At 32.5% G+C, this 27,401-nt stretch overlaps 2 protein-coding genes and 1 long non-coding RNA gene across 4 annotated transcripts; all 3 read right to left on the bottom strand.

Moving 5' to 3' along the window:
* Positions 1 to 416: 416 nt before the first annotated feature.
* Positions 417 to 1,431, bottom strand: LOC104100118 (uncharacterized). Its single transcript, XM_009607284.4, has one exon. It carries the CDS (start codon positions 971 to 973, stop codon positions 521 to 523), a length of 453 nt encoding a protein of 150 aa, XP_009605579.1. The 5' UTR covers positions 974 to 1,431; the 3' UTR covers positions 417 to 520.
* Positions 1,432 to 9,664: 8,233 nt separating this feature from the next.
* LOC104103311 (proline-rich receptor-like protein kinase PERK9) lies at positions 9,665 to 15,833 on the bottom strand. 2 transcript variants are annotated; one of them, XM_033658120.2, is made up of 9 exons: positions 15,714 to 15,833; positions 13,559 to 14,993; positions 13,013 to 13,423; positions 12,840 to 12,926; positions 12,530 to 12,600; positions 12,373 to 12,449; positions 12,124 to 12,271; positions 10,241 to 10,402; positions 9,665 to 10,141 (listed from the first exon to the last, which is right to left on the bottom strand). In XM_033658120.2, the coding sequence occupies exons 2-9, from the start codon at positions 14,727 to 14,729 to the stop codon at positions 9,938 to 9,940; spliced, it is 2,331 nt and encodes a 776-aa protein (XP_033514011.1). In that variant the 5' UTR covers positions 14,730 to 14,993; positions 15,714 to 15,833; the 3' UTR covers positions 9,665 to 9,937. The 2 variants fall into 2 exon arrangements, with proteins under 2 accessions (XP_033514011.1, XP_009609534.1); XM_009611239.4 differs by having other exon boundaries at positions 15,628 to 15,762.
* LOC138900655 (uncharacterized) lies at positions 10,631 to 12,117 on the bottom strand. Its single transcript, XR_011411778.1, has 2 exons — positions 11,397 to 12,117; positions 10,631 to 11,365 (listed from the first exon to the last, which is right to left on the bottom strand). It is a non-coding gene; the product is annotated as an uncharacterized lncRNA (long non-coding RNA).
* Positions 15,834 to 27,401: the final 11,568 nt, after the last annotated feature.

Here is a 27,401-nt window from a genome sequence, read left to right as displayed (position 1 = left end):
TTGTCTAAAATTTGATCAAACAAACGAATATATTAACGTTTAAGACAGAGTCGGATCTAGAATTTCTAGAATATGGGTGCACCATTTCAGAAAGGAGAAAAAAGTAAAAATTGGGAATCGATACCTATTCCTTTGGATAAATAACTCAATATTCAACCAAATGCACCATTCATCATTTTTGATGCATGAGCGCCGGTAGATAATATTAGACAAATTCTAGAAAATACATACATAAAATACCTAGTTTGACAGAAGAGACTATGGGTTCACGTGTCCCATAATCTAAACTATAAATCCGCCTGTGGTTAAAGAAGCCATATTAGACTAAAATGACGCGACTAAACATCTTATATATACTCAAAAACCACATCAAATATACCGAGAGAGTATAAGAGGCGAATTCTGAATTTAGAGTAGGTAAGTTTGGAGTGAGTGTGTCTATTATATATACACTACTTTTAAAAAAAATAATTACATGTATTTTTATTTAATAAGCATTGTAAAAGAGCATGTAAGAGTGTCATTGCAAGTTGAAAGATCCAAAGACTTGTATCAAATGAGTATGAAAAACATCATAATCAACTGTTTGTTTCCTTATACATGTTGAAATGCACTTTGTCTCTAAAACCTCCTCTTCTTTCCCACCCCAAAAACTTCCAAAAGCAAATTCACCATTTTGAGAAAACTCTTCCAAAACCTTTTCAACTTCTTCAATACAACACAAACTTTGAAATTCAACCCTCAAAGATCCCCCATGATTTTTCAAGATTTCATCTTCATATCTTCTATTCTCAATCTTCATAGTTTTCTTGTTCCGACGTCGATCTCTCAATTTCTTTATACATTCTTTTGTTTTCTTAAACAGTTTGCATGGGAGGTTAAGCAAGAATAAGATGATGATTTGGAGGATTAAGCATTGGCAGCAGCAGCATATGACAATGCAATCGGCCGCGATAATGTTTTTGTCTACCATTTTCTGTACAAGATTGAAGCAGAGAAAGGAGAGGAAGAAGGTAATGAAGAAGGTTATGAATAGAAGTCATTTGTTGTCAAGGAATAGGTTGCTTCTCTTTTAAGAAGGGTATATTGATGTTTGAAGCATGAGAAAATATTGGTTGCAAAGCTAAAAAATGGAACTGATAGCTTAAAGCAAAATGTGGAAGGAAGCATAAGCTGTCCTATTCTAGTTGACTTGTATTTCATATGTTCATGGATAGCTAGGAGAAGAACTTCGCCTGTGTGAATTTGCTCATGTTGCCGGTCTCAAGTACGGATAAAAGAGACAGGTTGCGGTAGGTTGACAATCAACATAAAATGAGTCAATTTACGATGTATCCTCACCGCTATAAAATACATTGAGACGTGCTCACCTAAGCACAATTGACTAAGATGTATTTAAATGGAGCGACATGGACAGTGAGAATTTATATCGCCGAGCACAACTTACTTGGGATTGAAGCATAGTTATTTGTTTGTTTATGGATAGCTAGAAGAAGGGTTCACTCAACAGGCTTAATTATTGAGGTCTTTGTCTTTGACTTTTGCACTTACCTTCAAAAGAAAGATATAAGCTTTTCTGAATCTTGCTTTTTGTTCTATTCCTTGTGTCAATAGATGTAAAACTAAGCAAAGCAAAGCAAAAAGAAAACCTTTCCAGTTACAATTTTCTTTACGTGAATGCTAATCATTGGAGTAGAAACCTTCTCATGAAAACTAAGAAATACTAGCAAACTTATCACCAAACTTTAAAGGGCCTTTTCTCTTTCTTTTGAATCCCGTAGTCCGGCCCTTCTCCAGACCCGTACATAACGCGAGTTTAATACACCGGGTTGCCTTTTTTTATACTTACTAGTTTTAGGATACGCGCGTTGCGCCTGTACCTATCTAAATGAGAAAAAAAATTAAAAATCATTCAAATGTTTTATTAAAAATGATCTTTTGGTGCTAATGTTTGAGTTATGATAAATAAAAGCATAAGTTCCTAAATATGAGAAATATTGATCCTATATATCAAATTCAATAAAGAAAAAAACTGCCACAGAAGTCCTCAATCATCCATTAGGACTCGTTTAGTACGAGGGATAAGGGATAATAATTCCAAAATTAAATTTGAGATGAGTTTACCCCATGTTTGGTTGGTATAAAACCGCGGTATAATTAATCGCAGGATTAGTTATCTGGGGATTGTAGTGACTTTTTATTCCTACAGGAGGGTGAGATCATAACAAACCCAGAATAACTAATTCTAAAATAATCTGAGATAACTTGTTTCCAACCAAACAACCCCTTGTTTTCAACTTAAGTGTATATGGACATCGCTAAGTGAACATTAGATTTTACAGTTAATTCCCAAAAATTCCCCTAAACTATCATGTTTTTGTGAGGTTACTTACTTAAATAATTTGGTGTCCCCAAACCTCTCCTGAACTATATTGCCGTTCATATTAAAAAATCCTCATTGCATTCTTAGATGTGCGTGTAGTACACGCTCCTAATTATTTAAAAAATGTGCCATGTAGCACTACACGTGGCTATTTAACTTAGCCTAAAATCCGCCTAAACTATTATTTTTTTATCAGTTACCTACTTAAACTATCCGGTGTCTCCAAAACCTCCTTGAACTATATTCCCCTATATATTAAAATCTCATGTTGGATTTTTAAAGGTGCGTCTGTCTAACTATATTAACTTATGATTTGTAAAAAGTTTTTTATATAGTTTACTCATGATGTATTACTCTCAGATGATTGATTAATTTTAGAGTTTTGCCCAAAATAATATTTAATGTATTGTGTTGATTTTTTATTTAATTGTGATTGTGCTTTATGCTAAACTCCAATTCAATAAGTCCTTATTTATATTCACTTTGTAGCACAATAAAAATATAAATAAATACATATATGGTTGCATTACTTAAAAATAATCTTATAATACATAAAATGATTACACAAAATAAAATTTCACAAATAAAAAAATATTTGGCCAACAATTACATTTTCTAATTGCAGATTACATAAAGAAGGTTCAAGATATTCAACTATATTCTCTACAAGGAGTTGAGTTTAATAAGAAGATTTAAATTAGTATTCTTCACGAAAGAAGACTAAAATAAGAAAGAGAATAAATCATTTCAGAGGAAACAAGAGAGGAAGAAATTTTTCCAGAGGAAACCGTACGGAGAACTGAACAAAAAGGGTTAAAAAATGAAGGAGAAGGTGAAAAAAAAGAAGCAAGGTAAAAATAATAAGGAAGAATGGTGAAAATGAGGAAGAAAGGTGGATATAACTGAAATAAGGAGAATATTTATTACAAAATAAATGTGAAAGAGGATTAGGCTAATTAGCCATTATTTTCTGTCATATGAGCCTTTTTTCAGCTGTCACGCGCTCCCAAACGAGTATTTACACATGTTATGTCAGGTCAACAACATGGGGGGGGAGGGGGGGGGGGTTTAGGATATTAACTCTTAGATTTTATTATTTTAAATTATTTTCTTAATGTAAAAACTTGGTATTTGACCTTTTCTTATTTATAGAATTCGCAACTGAGCACATGATATAGTGGTATTAAAAAAAAAGGGCAAATGTCCAAATATGCCCTTGTACTATACGAAATTGAGCACATTTGTCCTTCGTTAATACTTTAGCTCAAATATGCCCTTACCGTCACATAGTTGGTCCATATATGCCCTTAAAGTTACACAGTTGGCCCATATATGCCCTTTTCGAAACGGAATCCACCCAAACTAATTAGCTCTTTCGTTAATTGTATTAAAGTGTATTACAAACACTATTTTCTTTTTATTAGTACTTTTTTTCCTTTACCTATCTCTTTTCTTTCTTCTTTTTTCTTTTCTTCTCTTTTTTTGTTTTTTTCTTTTTCTTTTTCTTTCTCCCTTATCCGATTTTCTCCATTACTGATGTCTTCTCCATTTTCGTCACCAATTTCACTTGACAAAACTCATGAATTCCAATTACTAAGAAAATTCTCCCATAAGGTAATCAAGTTCCAATTTCACTAGCCCTCTAAATAAACGAAATTAAATTGTTCTAGAAATTATGGTTTAAACTTTAAAATAATAAAAACATCTCAACCTTTAACAATACTCAAAAGATCAAAATATTTAAATTATTTTTAGAAAGATAATTTAATGATTAAAAGCCTAAAGTTCAAGTTGTAGTGTTATAAATTTGAGTTGTTAGTCTTTTTTTATTTTTTTTCATCTAGACATTTTCTTTTTTTTTTTATTAACTATATAAATTAGGGGTGTATATGAAACGGGTTGGTTTGATTTTGATCCAATTATATTGGTTTGGATTGTTCGATTTTGTTGGATTTTTCGGGTTTTGTGTTACATAAATATTATTTCAATCTTGCTTTGTTAATTTTTTTAGAACTAAATATATGTTCAGTAAAAATTAAAAATTGACAAACATATGATCTATTAAAATATTCTTATGCGAGAAGTTTCTTAGTAATTGGAATTCATGAGTTTTGTCAAGTGAAGTTGGTGACGAAAATGGAGAAGACATCAGTAATGGAGGAAATTGGATAAGGGAGAAAGAAAAAGGAAAAAACAAAAAAAGAGAAGAAAAGAAAAAAGAAGAAAGAAAAGAGATAGGTAAAGAAAAAAGTACTAATAAAAAGGAAATGGTGTTTGTAATACACTTTAATACAATTAACGAAAGAGCTAATTAGTTTGGGTGGATTCCGGTTCGAAAAGGGCATATATGAGCCAACTGTGTAACTCTAAGGGCATATATGGACCAACTATGTGACGGTAAGGGCATATTTGAGCTAAAGTATTAACGAAGGGCAAATGTGCTCAATTTCATATAGTATAAGAGCATATTTGGACATTTTCCGTTAAAAAAATACAGAATTGTTTTTAAAAAATAAATGTGATCATTTATAAAAATGATATTTATTTGATAATGTTTGGTGGTGGTGGTTTTTTGGCATTCAGTTTGTCACCCTTGTTTTAATTTAGAAATGATACTTTTTGATACCATATCTGATATAAGAGACAATTTTACTAGCTTTACTCATCAATATATATATATACTTCAATCAATTTATGCATGTGATTGCATACTTAAGCAAAACGATTAAAATATATATTATTTGCAATTAAATGATAGTTTTATTCAATGTAAAATTTCTATCTTTCAAGTTTATTTAAATCACATTGAATTCTAATATCTTTACGTTGTCCAGGTCTAAATCCAATTGAAGTCTAATTCTTGTTTGTTCTTTTCGAACGAGAAAGAAAAACTCAAAAAACAAAATGATGCATTTCATTCAACTCAAACAGAGATTGTGAGAAATAAAAATTCATGGAGGTATATCAACTTTCAGCCTTTAAATAGATTAATAGAAATTCCTGCCATAGGAAGATGACAATTTTTTCCTTTGAGAAGGAAGAAGCATTGGAAATTTTTTAAAAAGAAATTTTATCCAAAAACTATTTTCTATTTTGCAAATTTAATTTATTTTAGTAACAACACACTGAACGCAAAGATTGAACAAAAAAGATTAAAGACCCACTTACTAACTAAAGGTATCGTTTCAAACAGAACAAAAAGGATGAAAAATAAGAAGATTTACACGATGCACCGAACAAAAGAAATCATAAATCCACACGAAACCATAAACTTTCACCTAAAATTAAAACAAAAAATATAAATTCCGATATCATTCTTATGACTTTCTTCAGAATATACATACAAACAAATGGACCTTTTATTGAATAAGTAAATTATCCGTGAATTGAAACACTAACATTAGTTTCTAACTTTTTAGTAATTTGAAGAGTCCTGAAAATTGAAAGGCTCGAAACTTTACCTCAAATATCTAGAATTAATCGGTTAAAATTGTTATGTTAATACAAAATTTAATTAATTTCTAAGTCTTAAATATTAGAAAAATAATTAAATGACTATTCCGAAATATTAGGAAAATAATTAGATGACTATTCCTAAATATTAGGAGAAATAGTTAAATGACTATTTTGTCTAATATGAACTCTAGTTTCAAAGGGTAAAAAAGACGAACAACATTTCGCTAATGACTTTCATGCTTTTAATATAGTACTAGCCTCGTGGTACACGTGTTGCTATGAATATAAGATTTTAAAAGATCATATAGTTATTATATTAAAAAGGGCAAATGTCCAAATATGCCCTTGTACTATAGGAAATTGAGCACATTTGCCTTTCGTTAATACTTTAGCTCAAATATGCCCTTACCGTCATATAGTTGGTCCATATATGCCCTTAGAGTTACACAGTTGGCCCATGTATGCCCTTTTCGAAACGGAATACATCCAAACTAATTAACTCTTTCGTTAGTTGTATTAAAGTGTGTTACAAATACTATTTCCTTTGTATTAGTACTTTTTTTTTCTTTACCTTTCTCTTTTCTTTTCTTCTCTTTTTTTTTTTCCTTTTTCTTTCTCCCTTATCCGTTTCCTCCATTACTGATGTCTTCTCCATTTTCGTCACCAATTTCACTTGACAAAACTCATGAATTTTAATTACTAAGAAAATTCTCCCATAAGGTAATCAAGTTCCAATTTCACTGGCCCTCTAAATAAATGAAATTAAATTATTCCAAAAATTATGGTTTAAACTTTAAAATAATATAAAAAAATCTCAACCTTTAACAATACTCAAAAGACCAAAATATTTAAATTGTTTCCAGAAAGATAATTTAATGATTAAAAACCTAGAGTTCAAGTTGTAGTGTTATAAATTTGAGTTGTTAGTCTTTTTTCAGCTGGACATTTTCTATTTTTTTATTAACTATGTAAATTAGGGGTGTACATGGAACGGGTTGGTTCGATTTTTATCAAAATCAAACCAAACCAATTATATCAGTTTGGATTGTTCAGTTTTGTTGGATTTTCGGATTTTTTGTCACATAAATATTATTTCAATCTTACTTTGTTAAATTTTTTAGAACTAAATATATGTTCAGTAAAAATTACAAAATTGAAAAACATATGATCTATAAAAATATTCTTATGGAAGAATTTTCTTAGTAATTAAAATTTATGAGTTTTGTCAAGTGAAATTGGTGATGAAAATGGAGAAGACATCAGTAATGGAGGAAATCGGATAAGGGAGAAAGAAAAAGGAAAAAAAAGAGAGAAGAAAATAAAAAAGAAGAAAGAAAAGAGAAAGATAAAGAAAAAAAGTACTAATAAAAAAGAAATAGTGTTTGTAATACACTTTAATACAATAAACGAAAGAGTTAATTAGTTTGGGTGGATTCCGTTTCGAAAATGACATATATGGGCCAACTGTGTAACTCTAAGAGCATATATGGACCAATTATGTGACGGTAAGGGCATATTTGAGCTAAAGTATTAACGAATGGCAAATGTGCTCAATTTCGTATAGTATAAGGGCATATTTGGACCTTTTTCCGTATTAAAAATTGTGTTTGAGTTAAGTATTACTAAAAAGTTAAACAATAAAATATAAGTTCTTAAAATTAGTGATTGTTGATCACATTTAGCTAACTCAATAAAGGAAAAAACTATGTAGATGTTCCTAATCATCTCTATCGATATACTCAACTAAAATTTTACCTAATTAATATAAATAATTATTGCAAAAGTAGAATCCAGAAAGTATATTTAGATTAATTTACTCTTTTTTCGTTTTGGAGTGAGCTTTTTCTCTGTCCAAGCTTATAAGCATGCATCCAGATTTTGCGTCCCAATGTATCCGGAAGTTGAATGACAAAAATTGAATTGCTTACTGTTGATGACTTCGAAAGGATATGTATGTTAATATTATTTTAGAAGGAGTCAAAATATGGAATACATGTTAAAAATCAGAATTAAAATTCTTTTTTTCATCAATTTTCGGTTGATGTTTAACTTCCATATGTGTCTATAGACAATTCTCATTTTATTTAAGGTAAGTCACATTTGATTAAAAATATTTTAATGGTTTATAATCTCTAAAATACTTTTGTAAGAAAAACAAAATAATTTGTTAAATAAGAAACTTGAGTATTTTAGTTTTTCATTTCTATTGTGAATTTATATATTTGGATTTAAGAAATTGAAAATGTTGAGTAGAGATTTTTATTATTTTAGCAGTGACTTAGATAAAATAATTGCACATCTACTATTTGCATTTGAGATAATAACTCTAACGATTTAATAAAGCACATGTATTTTTAAATTGCTAATTATACAATTAAAGTTATATTTCATAAGAAATTTAGAAAAATAATTATAAATTCCTTACTTAACTTCTATTTTATAATTGTCAAAATATTTCAAAATATGTTATATAAGGAGTTTGCTACTTATTAGCACATTACGGTTATATATTAGATGAATATTGCTTATTACATAGGAATTCTGAGTTGTGATTGTTCTTTATAATTGTTTGTTGTTGTCTAGTTATTTTTGGAGTTATAGGAGTTTTACTTTACATGAGTCTGGGGGAATGTTCAGCTCTCTGTCAATTTTTTTTTTTTTTGTATATAATATTTACTTGGTAATAAAATATCTATAATTACCAAAAAATAAAACAAGTATACACAACAAATCATCCAAGAATAATTACAATATTTTTCAAATAATTTTCAATTTTATTAGAAATACATAATAAATACTATTCAAATTAAATTCGCCTATCAAAAAGTTTATAGTGTTTGACACGGATAATATCTTTTAGAAAGTTTTAAACACATCTCCGATATGTATGAATTTTGTTTGGAAGGTTAAATTTCTAGAACAACAAATCCTTATTTTTTTTTCTCATAAATACTTTTTGGCTATTGTGCGGAAGGATATAGAAGAAGAAGAAGAAGAATTAATATGCACATAGTTGTAGACATAAATTGAGAGAGGACATTAAAAATAGAAAAACGTACCAATAGTGGTTTGGAATTGTCGCTTCTTAGTTTTTGTCTATAGTTTGATTAGTACACCTTATTTTGAATAGTAAAATCTAACCGGTTTTGATGGCCTAAATATTAGAGCCTAATTACTATACAGTTTAAATAAGAAAAATTTTAACATTTAAAATTTTAGTTGATCTTAAAATCCTATATATCAAAAAAAAAAATTACTAAATGACTATTTTGTCAAGTGAGAATTAGGCAAAATCTTATTAAAATTTTAATAATCCAAAATATAAATGGAGTTAAACGACAAACTTTCCTAGTATAGGCAAAATTTTATTAACTACAAAAAGAAGTCTCCTAAACCTAAACCTAAGAAAGAGAATGGAGAAATTTAGTACTCCAAAATATAAATGGAATTAGAAAGACACTTTCCTAGAGTGTAGTGAACGTTTAGGCAAAATTGTATTAACAACAAATGACTATTCCTAAATTGTAGGGAAATTAGTTAAATAATTATACTTAAATATTAATAAGATACTCAAATTATTATATTGTCCAATATTACCTACATATTTTAAAGAGTAAAAAGAATGAACAATATTTCGCTAAGGGTTTTCGTGCTTTTTAATACAGTAAAGATAAAAGATATTGATTTTCTTATCTCTCTCTTTCTGTTTTTTCCCTGCTTTTCTATTTTTCCATTTTTTTTATTCGCGGAAACCGGGGGAGAAGGGGGTGGTAAAGCTTTTAATCTCAAGACATGTAAGTCTCATCAAAATTAACATTTCCACCATTTTGAGAGGAACAAATACATTGAATAAACCTTTTGAAAGAACAAATATTGGAGAAGACAAAAAAATTCCAGTTACTTACAGGAAAAATTGCTACCAAAATAGCAGGGCCTAAATGTAAGTCAACAAAAAAATGAATCTACTTACAAAACCTAACCAACGACTAAGTAAACCTCGAAGGGGCAATGGTATACCTCTCAACGTAGGCGATTTTGATCTATAAACAGATACATACACTTGCTTTAGCAAGGCCTTTTGGTTGTGTGCTATAGTAACTATACCCTATCTTCAGCCGATTCTCCACTATGGTGTGTACCTTGACTGAAAAAATCAGAACTAAAATCTGGACTACCAAATGCCATCCTTCGAAACAATCTTATTTCTGCAGATTGTTCTGCAGTGTTATATATCGTACTTTCACCAACTTTCATCCCATTTGACAGATCAGAAATATTCAAACTATCAAAAGCTCTCACGATCTGCAAAGAATAAGAACGATTGGAACGTAAATTCCTCTTCATGACAAGTCTTAACGGTGTTTCAGGTGTAGGATTTTAGTGAAATCAAGAATCGGTTACCTGTCCCATTCCTGGTCTCTTAACAGCCGAGTGGCGCACACAAGCTGCAGCTGCTTCAATCAGTTGAAACATCTCGGTTGCAACATAATTATTCTCTAGGCGTGGATCTGCCAACTGATCAAATTCCCCTTTGTCGAGTGCATGATTAAACAAAGGCCGAGCCTGGAAAAGAAAAGAAGATCAAATTGCAGCATGACTCACAAAGTTTTACATTGATACGACAGCAAAAACAATGTTAGGCTGATTCGAAGTTAGGTCCTGTGATTAGTACCAGAATTCAGTTCTAACTGAAAGAATTAGTCTTTTCAGAAACTTCCTACATAGAAGAATGACTGCCATACTTAGTTAGGAAATACAGCTGTAAATTAGGCTACTGACTAAAAATGAAACCAAACGGAAATAAGTGTCATTTTTAGTGGAAGCCTTCTGCTCAGAGTAATATCCAAGAAAATATGCAGACTATAACAACAACAACAACAACAACAACAACAACAACAACCCAATATAATCCCACTAGTGGGGTCTGGGGAGGGTAGTGTGTACGCAGATCTTACCCCTACCCTGGGGTAGAGAGGCTGTTTCCGATAGACCCTCGGCTTCCTCCCTCCAAGAACTACCCACCTTGATCTTGGGGTGACTCGAACTCACAACTTCTTGGTTGGAAGTGGAGGGTGCTTACCACTAGAGCAACCCACTCTTGTCAAAATATACAGACTATGCATTTCTTAAATGTCATCAACACCGAATTGATAGGAAAACATAACTAAAAGCACGTATTAAGCAAAAGTTAGCTAACCTCTTATGCTTAGCTATAAAGTTTATCATTCAAAGTTTTGAAATTCACCAATTCAAAGTATTTTAGAATAACACATTATTAAATGGATTTACAATAACTGTAACACTTTAATGCGGGTAATAATGGAGTAGTCTAGTGTGTGTGCAGGCTGGTCTGGGCATGGCCGTATTAAAAAGTTCTAGGTAACATGTCAGGTATAAGAAACGGAAAATTATATGGACTCAAATGTACCCGTACAATACCGAAACACTCCAAAAATGAAGCACCAAATCTGTGTAATTAGTACACAACCGACTTAAGATTTCATCTCAACCACTTAGTCAAGTAAGCTGCAAATAAGTTGGAATAGAGTCAGAGCACCTTAATATCTTATAACATCAAATCTGTCTCCACCCTTTTCTTGCCTTCTATATATCACTAAAGGATATTAAAAAGTACTATTTTTCATGAACAAGAAGAGCAGCACTCTCAGCAATTTGTATTTGGTCATTGTTTTAAAAATTAAGCTTTTCAGCAATTTTGTTTAAGTTTAAGTAGGCAACTATACAGTAACAAGTTCTGTTGCAACACTCTATTCCCTAAAGTTTAAAAGGACACACATACTTTCCAGAGGCAAATATTTTGATAGTTTCTCCACCCTATGTTTCCAGGATAGAGGTCTGAATTTCGTTAAAAGGAACTTCTAGCATAGAAACCTCATGCTACTCAGAACATTGGCTGGCTAATGTGCTAGAACAAAGAAACCTAAAAGAGAAAATATTTTCGAAGAGGTGCGACTAGACAATTGCTGCATACAAGCAGTGTAGTACCAATGGCGATTTCTTCAAACATCATCCACCAAGTTTTCGTACAGTGTGGAAAATGACAGGGTGAATCAGCATATCCGTTTTAATATGAAATGTAGAGGTTATCCTAGTGAAATGGACAAAAACAGTACTTGTACTCTGCGCATGCAGATATGTTAACTTGTAACTACGACAAAAAATCAAGACATAATTCTCACATAACATGGAGAGAGGCTGATGAAAGAGACCTCATGCGACTTTGGACTAAGAGAAAGAAGAGATTGGTTTGGCTACAAACATACCCACTCAACTAGACTCTCCTCCCCTAAAGGCTGAGATGTATCAACAGGCTTCCGTCCAGTAATTAGCTCCAGAAGCACAACCCCAAAAGAATATATGTCAGATTTTTCAGTCAGCTTGCCGCTTGATGCATATTCAGGAGCCATGTAGCTGAAAGGATCCAAGGAATTAGAATAGACACATAGAAAGAAGGAATGTAGTGCATTATTTCCTATTTTCCAATTAGTGTTAATTTTGGTGCAGGAACATACCCAAATGTTCCAACAACACGTGTTGTAACATGAGTGTTTGCATCCTGAGCTAATTTTGCTAAACCAAAATCAGAAACCTGTGGGAAAAAAAAAAGAATTGTAAGGCAGTTTACGAGTGAAAGAATGTGAATAATGGAGTTTGAGGATGTTGACATACCCGAGCCTCGAAGTTACTATCCAAAAGAATGTTTGATGATTTAATGTCTCTGTGGATAATTCGAGGATTGCCTGTTATCACCAAGAGAAATGAACAACACAAAAGAAGAGTGATAATAATGAAATCCATAGTTAAAGAATGCAAAAAAAAAAAAAAAAAGGTTAAACAATGATAAATAGAATAAGTGCACCGCGTAAATATTACAGGCAACAAGAACAAAGGGGTTGTGTATTACAGATCAGACCAATAGAATAAACAAAGAGAATATAATCAACCATAACTATAAGAATAAAGGAAGAGAGAAAGTTACAATCTTCATGCAGATAAGCTATTCCACGAGCTGCACCAACAGCAATCTTAACACGTGTTGTCCAATCCATAACAGGCCTTCCAGCCGCTGTAAATTTCATGTATCCACATCTAGTTTTAGTGACCAAATGTCAAAAGTAAATTTTGAAAGAAAAATAAAAGATTTGTATTTACCATGAAGATGAAAGTAAAGGGTGTTATTTGGGACATAGTCATAAACAAGGAGCCTTCTACTCTCAGAAATGCAATAACCTACAAGGGAAACCAAATGGCGATGGTGTACTCTACTGATGATTTCAACTTCAGCTCTGAACTCCCGGTCTCCCTGGCGCCCACCAATATCTAGTTGCTTTACTGCTACATCCCTCCCATCTTCTAGATATCCTTTGTATACAGAACCAAATCCGCCCGCCCCCAACAAATTCTCAGCCGAGAAGTCATTAGTAGCCTTAACTAGTTCTTCATAGGAAAACCATATCTTTGAATTTCCCAATCCACCAGATCCTGCAGGAGAAATTAGGAAATTGGAGGCAGTTCCGTTTCCAGTCCCAGGTGTTGATTCTTGTATCTTCAATAAGACAGACTCTGCACATAATTTGCACTCTTCTCAGATTGTAATTTATATTTTTGAACCACAAATATTACATTGATGTTGCTTGAGAGCATCTGAAACATTTATTGACGTGCTAATGAATGATATACTAGCTAGTGAAAAATTACCAGATTGTGGGGTGGAGCCAACAGAGGTTGGCATGACATTCTCGCCATTGAGGAGAAAAGCCTTTTTCTTTCGCTTCCACATGCACCAACCCACTGCTCCAATAATACTAAGCAATAAAACAGCAAGAACAACGCCAATGGCAACTGTACCTCCAGTCCCTATGCCGCTACTACTCGGACTGTTTGAGCTATCCGCTGCATTATTACTTGACCTATTGGTAGTGGTGCCATCTGAAGGAACTGGTGGTGAAGGAGGTGGAGTTTTAGGAGGTTCCAAGGACGGTGTAGGAGGTGAACTTCGTGGTGGCGTAAATGCTGGCGATGGAGGTGAATTCGCAGGTGGGGGTGGTGAAGGGGGTGAAATTTTAGGAGGGTCAGAGGCTGGGGCAGGAGGTGAACCTTGTGGTGGTGGAGAAACTGGTGATGGAGGTGGATTCACGGGCGAAGGTGGCGGAGGGGATGAACCTTCCGGAGATTCAGGAGATTGTGGTGGTGGAGTAGGATCCGGATTCTGTGGAGGTGGCGGAGAAGATGTAGGTGGCGGATCAACTTTTGGTGGTGGTGGAGATGAACTTGGAGGAGTGGCTGGTTGTGGTGGAGGTGAGATAGGTGGAGGAGGATCAGCTTTTGGAGGCGGTGGAGGTGAATTTGTTGGAGGAGTTGGTTCTGGAGGAGGTGAGGTAGGTGGAGGCTCAACTTTCGGAGGTGGTGAGGAACTAACTGGTGGGCTGGATGGAGGAGGAGAACTAGTAGGCGGAGGAGACACCGGTGGTGGTGAACTAGTAGGCGGAGGAGAAGATTGAGGTGGCGGTGAACTAGCAGGCGGAGGAGAAGGTTTAGGTGGAGGCGAGGAAGGTAAAGGGGGAGGACTAAAAGTCGGAGTTGTATCATTTGTTGGAGGAGCGGAAGCTGTTGGTGGAGAAGCCATCGGAGGAGGCGATGTCACATTAGGAGGGGATTGCGGTAGAGGTGGTGAGGCCGGGGAAGGAGACGTTGCATTTGTCGGAGGAGCAGATTGAGGAGGCAAGGTTGGAGGAATCGAAGACACGGGTGGTGCTGTTGCATCAGGCTGAGATGCAGGGGCCGGAGAAGAAAGCTGAGGAGGTGGAGTTAAGACAATTGGCGGAACAGGAAATGGTGCAGAAGTTGGAGGTGGAGAAACAATTGACATCCCACCACCACCAAAACTAGCTAAATTTACACCATCTCTTAGATACTATCAAACTCTCCAAACATCAATGAAAATTACCACTATTCCAAGAATTCTACTCGAAGTTCAGACTTGCTCTAACTGATTTTTCCCCAAAAAGTTATCCAAATATGCAATAAATTGGTCTTTCCTATGTTAAAATTGGTATCCTAGAAGATACAAATTTGTAAACCTATTCACTCCCAAGAGAGATAAAGCAATCCACTCCAGTTCCAAGCAAAACACCTAGGAATTTCAGAACAAAAACCAACAAAAGATTCAAACTTTCACGAAATTCAACTCATTAAACATGTGGGCTGCCAAAAAACAACAAAAAAGACTCGATCTTTAAACAAATTCAATCAGAATTCATATTGACCTTTACCTAATTCATCAGATACATAGATTAGCGAATTCTTATACTACAACAACATACCCAGTGTATTCCTACAGTGTGTGGTCGGGAGGATAGTGTGTACGCAGACCTTACCCTACCTTGTGGAGGTAGAGAGGCTGTTTCGAGAAGACCCTCAGCTCAAGATACATTACCAAATTATTATCAGAATCAAAATCCCAATCTTGAACAAACTTACCAAATCAAGAAACTGAGATTACTTACAACCCTTATAGCAAAAAAAGAAAAAACCCAGATCACCAAATGTAGAATCAATAAATACCAAGATCACCTCATAGAAAACTACAAAAACCCAAATACCCAAATCAAGAAAAGACAGATAAAAAAAATATTTCCAATGTAAATTCACACATAAAAATTCAATCTTTCTAACCAAAAATCTAAATTAGCAAGAACCATAGAAGTAAATCCAATTGTGAAGATAACAATTAGATAAACCAAAAAAGGGAATTTCTTTTCTTTTACCTTTTTTTTTTATGGCAGTGGCATGATCAAATGCAAGAACCAATCTTTAAAATACAAAAACCACAAAAAAGAAAATTTATGTAAACCTGGGAAGTTCAGACTCAAAGGGTGAACACGGAAAGTGGGGTCAGATAAATCCAATTTCTAGTGTGCCCCAACAGTGAAAGCGACAACCTTTTACACGTTGAAAACTATATGTGTATTTATATGAATATGATGTTTTAGATGGTGTCATATAAAAGTCATTTTTGTTATGATTATTAAATTAGTTTTTCTTGCTTCTTAAAACGTCAACATCAAAATGCACAAAATTTAAAGGTAAGGTTGCGCAACGTTGCAGCTAATGATAATCAAACTTGTTGCTTTGGCTTTTTCACAAGCCTAAAATTTTCTACTCTATATTAGTAGTATTATTTTATGTTCGGAATAACATATTTTGATTTTAAGGAGTATGGATTCAATCTTTAGATTTTTATCATTAAATTAATTAGTTTTAAAATTATGAGGTCAAAAATTACGATTTATTAATATTTTAATAATTTTTTCATATATTTTTATGTCCGGTATCCATAATTTTAGGTTCATACAAACCCAATTTATATTCTCCATATACCAGTGATTGCTATCTTTCACTAGCGTAAATACTAAGTAACTCTATCTATAAATACTTAAGAGCCCGTTTGGCCATGAATTTTTTTTTCTTTTTTTCGAAAAATTTTCACTTTTTTTCGAAATCAGTGTTTGGCCATAAAATTTTCAATTTCACTTAAAAATGAATTTTGAAATTTTTTAAAAAATTTGAAAAACTCCAAAAAGCTATTTTTCAAAATTTTCACTCAGATCACTTACAAAAATTCAAAAACAACCCAAAATTATATTGATGTCCAAACACAATTCTAATTTTTAAATAGCATTTTCACTTAGAAAAAAAAATTTATTTTTTTTCAAAATTTTACAATTCTTATGTCCAAACGCCAACTAAGACATGAAAAGGTCATCTAGTATTTTTTTTAAACTCAAATATTATCTTTAGGTCAACACCCTTGTGCATGAAATCTCTACTCTTTATTACCACTACATCGACATCTATTTTTAACTAAGTGGAGTTATTATCTTTTTCCTTTTTAACTCCACTTCAGTCCTCAATAGAATCAACAATTGACTTTCACTTACTAACCTTCAACCACAAATTATGATTGCCGATGTATTTTACCAACTAAATACATCTCTCTTGTCTTATTAGTTTTTGTAACTAAATTGATATCAGTAACGCATAATTTTGTATCAAGGAATCCTCACGAGACCTTAAATAAATCCATATAGTTAGAAATACTAGACCAAAAATTAGTATAATTAAGGAAAGCTGAAAGCCTAAGAAATCAATAATATGTTGCATTTTCATAGATAGTCGTTTGCTCTTTTTAATAGTTGTACATAATATGTAGTAAAAATAGTATGTGGTAGCTAATTTTCTGACTGGTAATTGAATAATAGCTCGCATTATAAAGTCATTGAAAAATAGCCACTATTTTATGCGGAGATAAAATCTGGACAACAATATCTTATCTGAAACACGAAAAGTTCCAGCATAATATGCTGGATTATGGAGCTCATGCATATAAACTTCCAGTATATTATGTTACTCCAGCAGATTATGAAATTCCAACACAATATGCTGGAATTTCATATGTAAAAAATTCAAACTTTTGCATATTATGCTGGAACTTTTTCGTATTTTAAGTGTGTTTTTGTTCAGATTTTATTTTTACATGAAAAAATGGCTAAATTTTTATTACTTTTGAAACGATGGTTAATTTGTAATTATCAGTTATAAATCAGGTTATTTCTACATGTCATACGAAACAAGCTTAGAAATCTCGAATTTGATTCTTTATATAATTGAGCAACTTAAATTATTTTCTCTTTTAGGGTGATAAAAATAACATTTTTTAGACAACAAGACAAAAAAAAATTAATATTTTTTTGTCCAAACTTGATTTTTACTAACTCGTCATATATACTTTGCTTAAAATTCCTTCTTTTTCGTTGTCAACATTGTAAATGCCAGTACTTAGAAAATTCTTAGTGTGATACTTGTTTATCACAATTTACTGTAAATAGATAGTAGTATATAATTAGGTGTACGTAGACTCCATTCCTGGCTAAACTGCAATAAACCAAGAGAATTTTCGATCATGACTGGAGTGAAATGCAATAAATACTACTATAAATAATTTCTTTTGTGCCTTAAAAATTAAAATAAAAAATTGTCATATACTACTTATTATGAAAATCTTTCCAACTATGTGACTTAACTTTAAATCAATTCCACCGTTTACCAAGCCAAAATAATTACTAAATAAAAAGAAAAATCGCCCCTTTGACCTTGTCAACGAATAGATGTGGCGTTCAATGTGGGCACATTAAAAGATAAAAATAAAATAAGATAAACGAAAATAAAATATGAGCTCATTAATGGTTTTTTTAAAGTTGAAATTTAATGAGTCTGAGCTTCATTTGCAAACTCAAGAAAAATTAGCGAGACCAAATTGAAGTTTTTTTTTTTTCAATTTTTTTAATTACATACAAGTAATATTAAAATTTTCAAAATATTTCTGGTATGGCACACAGAGCCAAAGGATGCTGTTAATATTTGATTGATAACATGACTTCAATTATTAGTATTAGGTGCCTCTATTTGCATATTGTTTAAGAAAAATCATACATTACTTAGCTTAGCTAAGCAAACATTAATTTGTCAAACCTTTTTTTGTTGCTTTAATCAATATGGTCCTACATCAATTATGTGCTGATGATTCCTTAAAATTCTTAGTTATTATGAAACAGAAGTTTTTCTTAAAATAATTTGTATAGAAAAATTCAATCAAGATAATTACTAATTAAATCAGGTCATATATGTTTGATTTTTCAAGGCTGTTTTTATTTTTTACTTTAATCTAGTAATTGACAGTTATATGCTTGTTGTCATTAAAAAAATTAAAACTCATTTATTTAGTTACAGAAGGAATATCATTAAAATGATGTTCTAGTATTAAATAAAGATTCCACTTGCTGGAACATTGTTGTTTTAATTTTTGTAAGCAAATTGTTAGAATTTTAGACATTATGTACTTTGAATAGAAAAAAAAAAGTAATCTTCTTTGGACAACTTAGATGTCTCAATCTGATTATAACAATCAAATAAGTAATAGTTATCACAATTCTTATATGTGACCCAAAAATTTCAACGTTGGTTATAAAGGTTAGAGAAATACGCAAAGTATCAAATTACAATTTTTGTTTTCCAAAGATATTAGAAAAAAATTGGGAAAATAATATTTCAACCAATGAAGAGACTTTCTCTTAAAATAAATAGAAAATAAAAGGGATGAAAGCTCCCTTTACCTCCAAATACAAACAAAGCAAAAAACAAGTTTTCTAGTTGGTTGATGTTGAACTATTCTATTCTATTCTATTCATTGACTTTGACTGGAATTTATTTATTTATTTATCCAAATCAACTTATTAAAATATTATAACGCGTTATTTTAGTTCTGATTTTTGTTAGCATTTATGGTGATTTATTCCCTGATTCCCTAAATGACAAATCCTCATGGGATTCTCACAGTCTATTAATTAATTAAATCCTTAGTAATAGTGACATTATTTAATTTAAAATTTTAAGATTAACTTATTACAACTTGTAGTGTTTATTTTCAAATCACCTTTGTTCTATACGTGGTTGTGCACGTGAGTGACGGTCAAAGTCTAACTTTTACATGCACAAAGTACAAACCCAATTAGTATTTTAATGTTAATCCAAACATATCATGTCACTTTCATGGTATTCTAACTTTTTTATAGATAGTTCTTTTTCTCTAATAAATTATCAATGCTTTTCGATTTTTAAATATTAGTCGTTTTGACATTCTAAATTTGTTTCAAAGTATATTACTATGTTTTCAAAAATAATATTTTTTTTTCCCAAATCTATTTTCAATTAAAGAAGTGTTGATTAAATGAGCGTTATTGCGAACAAAATTGATGGGGTAAAAAATGGGTTTTTACATAAATAACCAGCTTAATTAAGTGTTTATTTTTTTTTAGAAATGTACATAGATTGTACTCTAATTTTACATGGTTATACATATATTATTCATATATTATACATTCACCGACTGTTTTTAGTTTAAACGATTGGATAAATAATTATTTAAAATTAATTCTTCTAAAAATATTATACTCGCCGGACCATACATTGAAGTTAAACTCCTCAATTTTACTCACTTTCTATAAAAATCACTTCATATGGCCCAACATATGCCCATATATCATGTTAATAGTTAAGGAAAAAAAGCATAAAAATGACATTCTTCTCTTCTTTTTTCTTTTTTTGACGAAGAAAGGAACACGATTGAGTGTCTGTCAAATGAGCGAGTCATTGACCTGATTCCTACAAGGAGGTAACTTAACTTATTCAATAAAGTACATAATTTTTCACTAGTTTTCTTGAGCAAATTATGTCTTGCTTTTTTGGGGGGAATCTTAAGTAAAACGAAATGGGAATCACGTACTTTTGTTAAGTGGTTAATTGTCGGTGGAACAAAATGTGGGCTTTCTCCTATTTTTCTTTTTTCTCATTTTGAATAATAACAAATTTGAATATTGGCTGAATTTGTGGGTCTAATTGCATGTAGACAGTAATGCATTTTTGCACACTTTCTTTTTACGCACTTTGTTAGGAGCATATTTGTAACGACCCAATTTCATAATAGGACGTGATAGCGCCTAACGCCGTCGCTAGGCAAGCCAACTGTGAACTAGTCACGTGATTTTTTTTTTTTTAACAAATTCTTTTCCAAGTAATTACACTTTCCTTAATTTAAAAAGAATTTGAGATATAACAAATCTAAAATAAATAACACGAAAGCAACTGTGTGCAACCATAGTGATAGAATAAAACCAAAACCGCAAGTCTACTAGTGTGTGTCTAAACCGGGCATCACAAGTGTATGAGCATCTAGTAGAATATACAAAAGAATACTAGTCTACTGTCCGAAGTGAAATAGACAGAAAAATACAATCAAAGAAAGACTCGGGTTGCTGCAAAACGGGCTCAGAAGGCAGCTCACCGTGAAGCCTCGAAGTGGTAATCAAGTGCGCGCCGGACTGATATCCAGATGCACCTGCCTCAGATCCTGCACATTTAAGTACAGAAGTGTAGCGTGAGTACATAAACAACATGTACCCAATAAGTATCCAGTCTAACCTCGAATAAGTAGTGACGAGGGGTCGACTTTGACACTCATTATGGGCTAACAATAATATGTCAAAATTTACAACTAAGCATGAATTTCGTAAATAATACTGAAAACTCAATAACAGAAAATAATAAATAATTCTTTCACAAGTACTAAGTCCCGAATTTATTTTCATCATTTAACAATTTATATCTAAAGCCAATGAAGCAATATCAATTATAAATGATTTCAAAGATGTATCATGCGCAAATTATGCTGAGGTCGTACGGCCCGATCTAATATAAATATTTAAACTGTGCACTGCCGAGGGGTCGAACGACACGAACCATAGATGCATCTATCTTCTACGGAGGCGTTCGACCCGCTCCATAAAGAAAAATACTTTAAAGAAATAGACATTCTCAATAACAATCAAGTGTTTCATCCACAACTTCAAGTAAATGAAATTTAACCTTTTAAAAATTCCTTTATAAGTTTCCAATCTAACTTAAGCAATTAAATTAACATTTAAGGGTGCAAACATCTCAAGTATAGCATGATATGGGTCTTAGACTACCTAGACAATAGCATAATTAGTAGCTACGTACGGACTTTCGTCACCTCGTGTGTACATAGCCCCCTAAGGGTGGTAAGTGGGCCGGTCCAGGCCCAGGACCGCAGGCCAAATGGGCCAAACGGGCTAAATGGGCCAGGACCGTTTGGCCCGATTTTAGTGGACCTGTGCCGGTCTCGTGGGTCGGTCCTATGATTTGGGCCCACCAGGCCCGGGACCATTTAGCCCGCCAGGGACCGGGACCGGACCGGTCCCTTAGCGGGCCAAACGGTTCCAACGGCTATATTTTTTTAAAAAAAATATAGTCGTTGGGTTGTCAAAAATAGCCGTTGGCTATTTATAAAATAGCCATTTAACCTTCCCCCCCTCCCAACTCTACATACATTGTTTTAACCCCAAACTTTTTATAATTACATTTTTTTCCTATTTTTAACTATAAATACCCCCTCATTCTTTTATTTTTTCTTACAAAATCATCAATCTATCACAATCTCTCTCTAATTTCCTTCTATAATTGCTATTATTGCTTACTTTATTGTTACTAAGTGTATAATATATAAGCTATATATATATATATATATATATATATATATATATATATATATATATCGAATATATTATACAATACTATATGTACATCTTATACAACTTATATACTATACACTTAGTATATATATACTTTTTAGTAGTAACATGAAATGACCAAAGTATGGTACTTTTTAGCTAGTATAAATATGGAATGATAGAAGATTAAGTTTTAGCTCAACTCAGTTTTAGTTGAAACTGTAATCTGAGTTGAGCTAAAACTTGATCTTCTATCATTCCATATTTATACCAGCTAAAATACCATATTTTGGTCCTTTCATGTTACTACTAAAGAGTATATATATATATCGATATAAGATGTATATATAGTATAGTATAGTATAGTATAGTATAGTATAGTATATATACTAAATGTATAACTATATATATATATATATATATATATATATATAGTTATATTCGATATAAGATGTATATATAATATAGTGTATATATATGTTAAATAAAATTTAGGTCACAATTCTATAATAAAATTTATAAAGCATCGCTTTAGATATTTTTTTTAACATCCTTTTGTCTCTAATATTTATTTAGTTTTTAAAAAAAAAAAAAAAATCTGTTGGGCCCACTTAGCCCATTTAGCCCGTGGGCCGGGACCGTTTAGCCCGGGACCAAATGGTCCCGGTCCCGATCCCGGGCCGGTTCCTACAAAAAGACCGTTTAGCCCAGGACCGTTTGGCCCGTTTAATTTGGGACCAGCCCCGGACCGGGACCGGGACCGTTTGGATCGGACCACTTGGCCCGTTTAGGTCCGGGACCGGCCCACTTGCCACCCTTATAGCTCCTCCACAAATAGAAACACATGTTAATCGATTCACCTATGGGGATAATTCCCTCTTATAAGGTTAGAAAAGAGACTTACCTCGTCTCAAAGCCTACTTTCTGGCCAAGGTTGTGCTCAAACCCTCAATTTGGTGCCAAACGAATCGAAACTAGTCAAAAATTATATAAAATGATCAATACATGTTCAAAAGTTCATATCTTAACTATCAAAGTGATTTCCCAAGCATATTTGAAAAATCCCAAAAATTCACCCCGGGCCCACGTGCCCGGATTCCGAAAATTTTCGGAGAAGGTTGTTACCATGACATTATGAATTCAAATATATGATTTTCACTAGGTTCCTTAACAAATTTCGTGGTTAAATCTCCTCTTTATCAAAACCTAGATTTTCACCTAAACCCCAAGATTTTCACTAATTTACATATTATAATCTACCCATAAACTATGTATTTAACTCACATTTGATAGGAATTACTTACCTCAATGAGTTGATGAAAATCCCCTCTCTAACCAGCTCCCAAATCGCCCCCAAGAAGCGTAAGAAGTGGGCAAAATGCCTAAATCCCGTATTTAAAACGGCCTCACTGCCCAGCGAATCTCGTACCTGCGAGGCCACTGCCGCACCTGTGGTGCCGCTTCTGCGGAGGAAATATCGCAGGTGCGATCCTCCCCCAGCTGGCCAATGTTCGCATCTGCGGAGTTAGAGCCGCTCCTGCGCGACCGCTCCTGCGACTTTCGACGCGCACTTGCGGACATAGCCGCTTCTGCGGTTTCCCCAATCGTACCTGCGCATTCGCAGGTGCGCAAACTCGCACGCATCTGCGGTCCATGGCCAAATGCCCCCAGCCGCTTCTGTGGCACGAACCACGCATCTGCAGGCTCGCATGTGCAGTTACACCAGTACTGGTGCAACTAGCAGCCCTTTTTAGTTTCAAACTCAATCTGCGCATCGTCCGAACGACATCCGGGGCCCTCGAGTCCCCGTCCCAATATACCAACAAGTTTAGAATCATAAAACGGACTCGCTTAAACTCTTAAAACGTACAAAATAACATCAAAACTAAGAATCACACCCCAAACCAATTGAATCAAAATATGAACTTCAAGTTCTTTAATTTATTCCCAACGCGCCGAAACGTACTTAAACTACTCAAAATGACACCAAATTTTGCGTGCAAATCTTAAATGATGCTAGGGAACTATTTCCGGTCTCGAAATTCCATTTGGACCTCGATAACACTAAAACCTACTTCAAACCAAATTTAAAAAATTTTAAAAACTTTCAAAGAACCAACTTTCACTATTAGGCGCAGAGATGCTTCTGGTTCATCCAAAAACCGATCCGAATATACGCCCAAGTTCGAAATCATCATACGAACCTATTGGAACCGTTAAATCCCGATTCCTAGGTCGTTTACTCAAAACGTTGATCGAAGTCAAACTTAGCCTTTTAGCCAACCTTAAGGAACCAAGTGTTCCGATTTCAACCCGAACCCTTCCAAATCCCGAACTAACCATCCTCGCAAGCCATAAAATAGTAGAAGCACATACAGGGGGTCTTATTTAGGGGAACAAGGTTTTAAAAAGTAAAACGACCAGTCGGGTCGTTACAATATTTCTGCACTTTCTTTGAATCTTGAATTCCCTACCCCCGTGTGTAACACGGAAGCGTATCAAAAATTTAAATTTTACGGGTTCAACCTTTAAGATTTTTATCATCGAACTCATTATATTTTTAAGGCTATAGATTTATATGTACTTTTTGTTGTAATTTTCATAAATTTTTACATATAAATTTATATTTCGCATCAAAAATTATGTGTTCAATTTCCTTAATGCTACATGTGCCCCTGGTAATACCTGCCTAAATTCATTGAAGAACTATCAACAATATTGTTGGCATTTCTCTTACGATCTTACATAACTGCGGCGGATTAAAATTTAGAGAATAGGTCCTTAAATATATACCTAAATGTATCTATATTTGTTTTATATATATATATATATATATATATATATATATATATATATATATAAAAGTTGGGTTTTGGCAAAGTTGCGAACTCATGGTCGAATCCGTCACTGGCATTGGTTTAGTACACAAGTTTATGTTTTTTTAAGTAATGTTTGTAAGTTCTGTACTCGTATGTTAATTGATATATAAATATAATTTTATTTATAACCATATACCAATCTCAACTTATGCACTTTTTTGTGACATGTAGTGGGCGTTTGGACATAAGAATTGTAAAATTATAAAATAAAAAAAAGTAAAATTTTTTTTAAAGTGAAAATGATATTTGAAAATTAGAGTTGTATTGGACATGAACATAATTTTGGGTTGTTTTTAAAGTTTTGTGAGTAATATGAGTGAAAAATTTAAAAAATAACTTTTTGGAATTTTTTAAATTTTCAAAAAATTTCAAATTATGGAATTTCATTTTCAAGTGAAAATTGAAAATTTTATAGCCGAACACTGATTTCGAAAAAAAGTAAAAAAATTCTTGTGTCCAAACGCCCACTTAATCTAGATGTTTTCGTTTCAGAAAATGAGAAATGATTTGGGTAAACATAATTTGGATATGAGACAAAGAATTGAGGTTTTCAACTAGAACTTTAAGATTATGGTAAAATAATCTGAAAATTTCCCCTAATGAATTATGGTCCCACTTTGAGAGCCTTCTAGAAAGTCTAGGATTTATACTGTATTTAAGATTTAACGTCGTTTTCCAAAGTTTAATTGTCCTTATTGACTTTTTAATTCATTCTCAAATTCAAAGTTCAAACAAAGTTATCCATATCTTTGCTTACATTTGCAGAATATTGGAATTATCTCGTAAAATTTTCCTGTCGCCCTCAATTTTGCGCCACTCATTCAATTTGTACCCATTTTTAAAAAAATTAATTGAAATCTAATTTTTGGATAATTTCAGATATATACACTTTTCTCTTCTTCTTCTTTTTAGTTGTAAAATGGGGTTGTTAAATTTTATTGTTGTTTTGACAATTTGATGATTGAGATTTGTTCTTTATGATATTTGAAAGTTATGTTTCAACTTTGAGCTAATTTGGAGTAGATTTGGGCATTGAATCGTGTATTGGATTGTTGAAATTCGAAGAACAAGTTTATGTTTCAGAACTTAAGATTCGAAATCTGAAGTTGCATTCAATAGATTGGACTACTTAAGATTTAAATTTTTGAAATTACGTTTGAAAGATAGAAGAACTTCAAATTTGATATCTGCAATAAAGAGATTGAACTACCTCAGATTCGAATTTCTGAAGTTATATTTGAAAGATAAAAGAACTCCACATTTGATTTCTGAAGTTGCATTGAAAAAAATTAAATTACTTCATATCTGAGCGGGTATATTTTACAAAATTTTGTGAAATACGGGTATAACTCTACCGGTGACCCCAAAACTGGGTATATATGAAAATGCACTGATTATCTCGAGAGATAATCGTGAAAGGGAAACTACCAGCTATGTCCATTTATAAGTTGCTTATTACAAAAATTGGTCAATTCATTAAATATTAGACAAATGTTATCAATATTAGCCAATTACTATTTGTAGCCAAAAAAAGTCAAATCTTTGCTTTCTTTTGAGTGAGTGTTATTAGAATAGATTGGGTACATCTTAAGGAGTTTGAATCTTAGTTTTGGGATGATTTGGCGGAGTTTTGAGGTGGTTTGAATTAAAAATTCGAAGTAGAAGATGAAACATGAAAAAATGATGTGTATCATACCGTGTATCATATTTGTATCAAATATGTATCACATGTATATTCATGTATACCTGTGTATGTGATACATGCGTGATACGTATATCGCAGAACAATTTTTTGAACTCGATTTTAACTATAAATTTTGATACCAAATCAGTCCAAATCACCTCAAATCTTCCTCAAAATTTGTATATTGACTCATCTATATGTTTTCAATGAATTTCAACCATACCCATTGAAAGAAGTTCATTTTTGCTTAGATTTTTGGAATCTTATATATATATATATATATTGTATTTCTTCACCTTGTTTGCTACCTCATCCATGAAATTTTATTTTCGTCTTGCATCTAATGTTGCTGATCAAGCTTAAAAATATGGAAGGAGATCTTTGCATGTGATTCTTGAAGAGAAAAAACCTTATTTATTTGGGTTTTCAATTTTTATATGTGCTTGACTAGTTTTGATAAGTTTATGATTAATGGCTAGAGGTTGGTAAGTTGAAACTTATTTGAGACATTTATGTAAGATTCCTATTGTGAAATGATATAAATCTTTATAGGCCAATTTGACTCATCTTGGCCCACAGTACTATAGGCCAGCATTCTTAACTCAATCTTGGGCTGGGCTAATAGAAAATTGGATCCAAATGATGAACACAGGCCCAACTTCCTTGTCCTAAGCTCCTATGCTTTCACCAGTTTGAAGAATTAACCCAAATAGCCGTCCACCTAATCTGATGAATATATAATATATGTATAACTATGTATATCGGCTAAAAACGATAAACAATCTCTTCAAGTTTCAACTTTTTCTGTATGAGGGACACGTGGATTGGAGAGT

This window comes from Nicotiana tomentosiformis, chromosome 10 (assembly GCF_000390325.3).
Source record: "Nicotiana tomentosiformis chromosome 10, ASM39032v3, whole genome shotgun sequence".
In the NCBI taxonomy this organism is placed as follows: Eukaryota; Viridiplantae; Streptophyta; class Magnoliopsida; order Solanales; family Solanaceae; genus Nicotiana; species Nicotiana tomentosiformis.
Note: the sequence above shows the minus strand (reverse complement) of the source record. Positions and strands in the feature narration are given on the sequence as shown.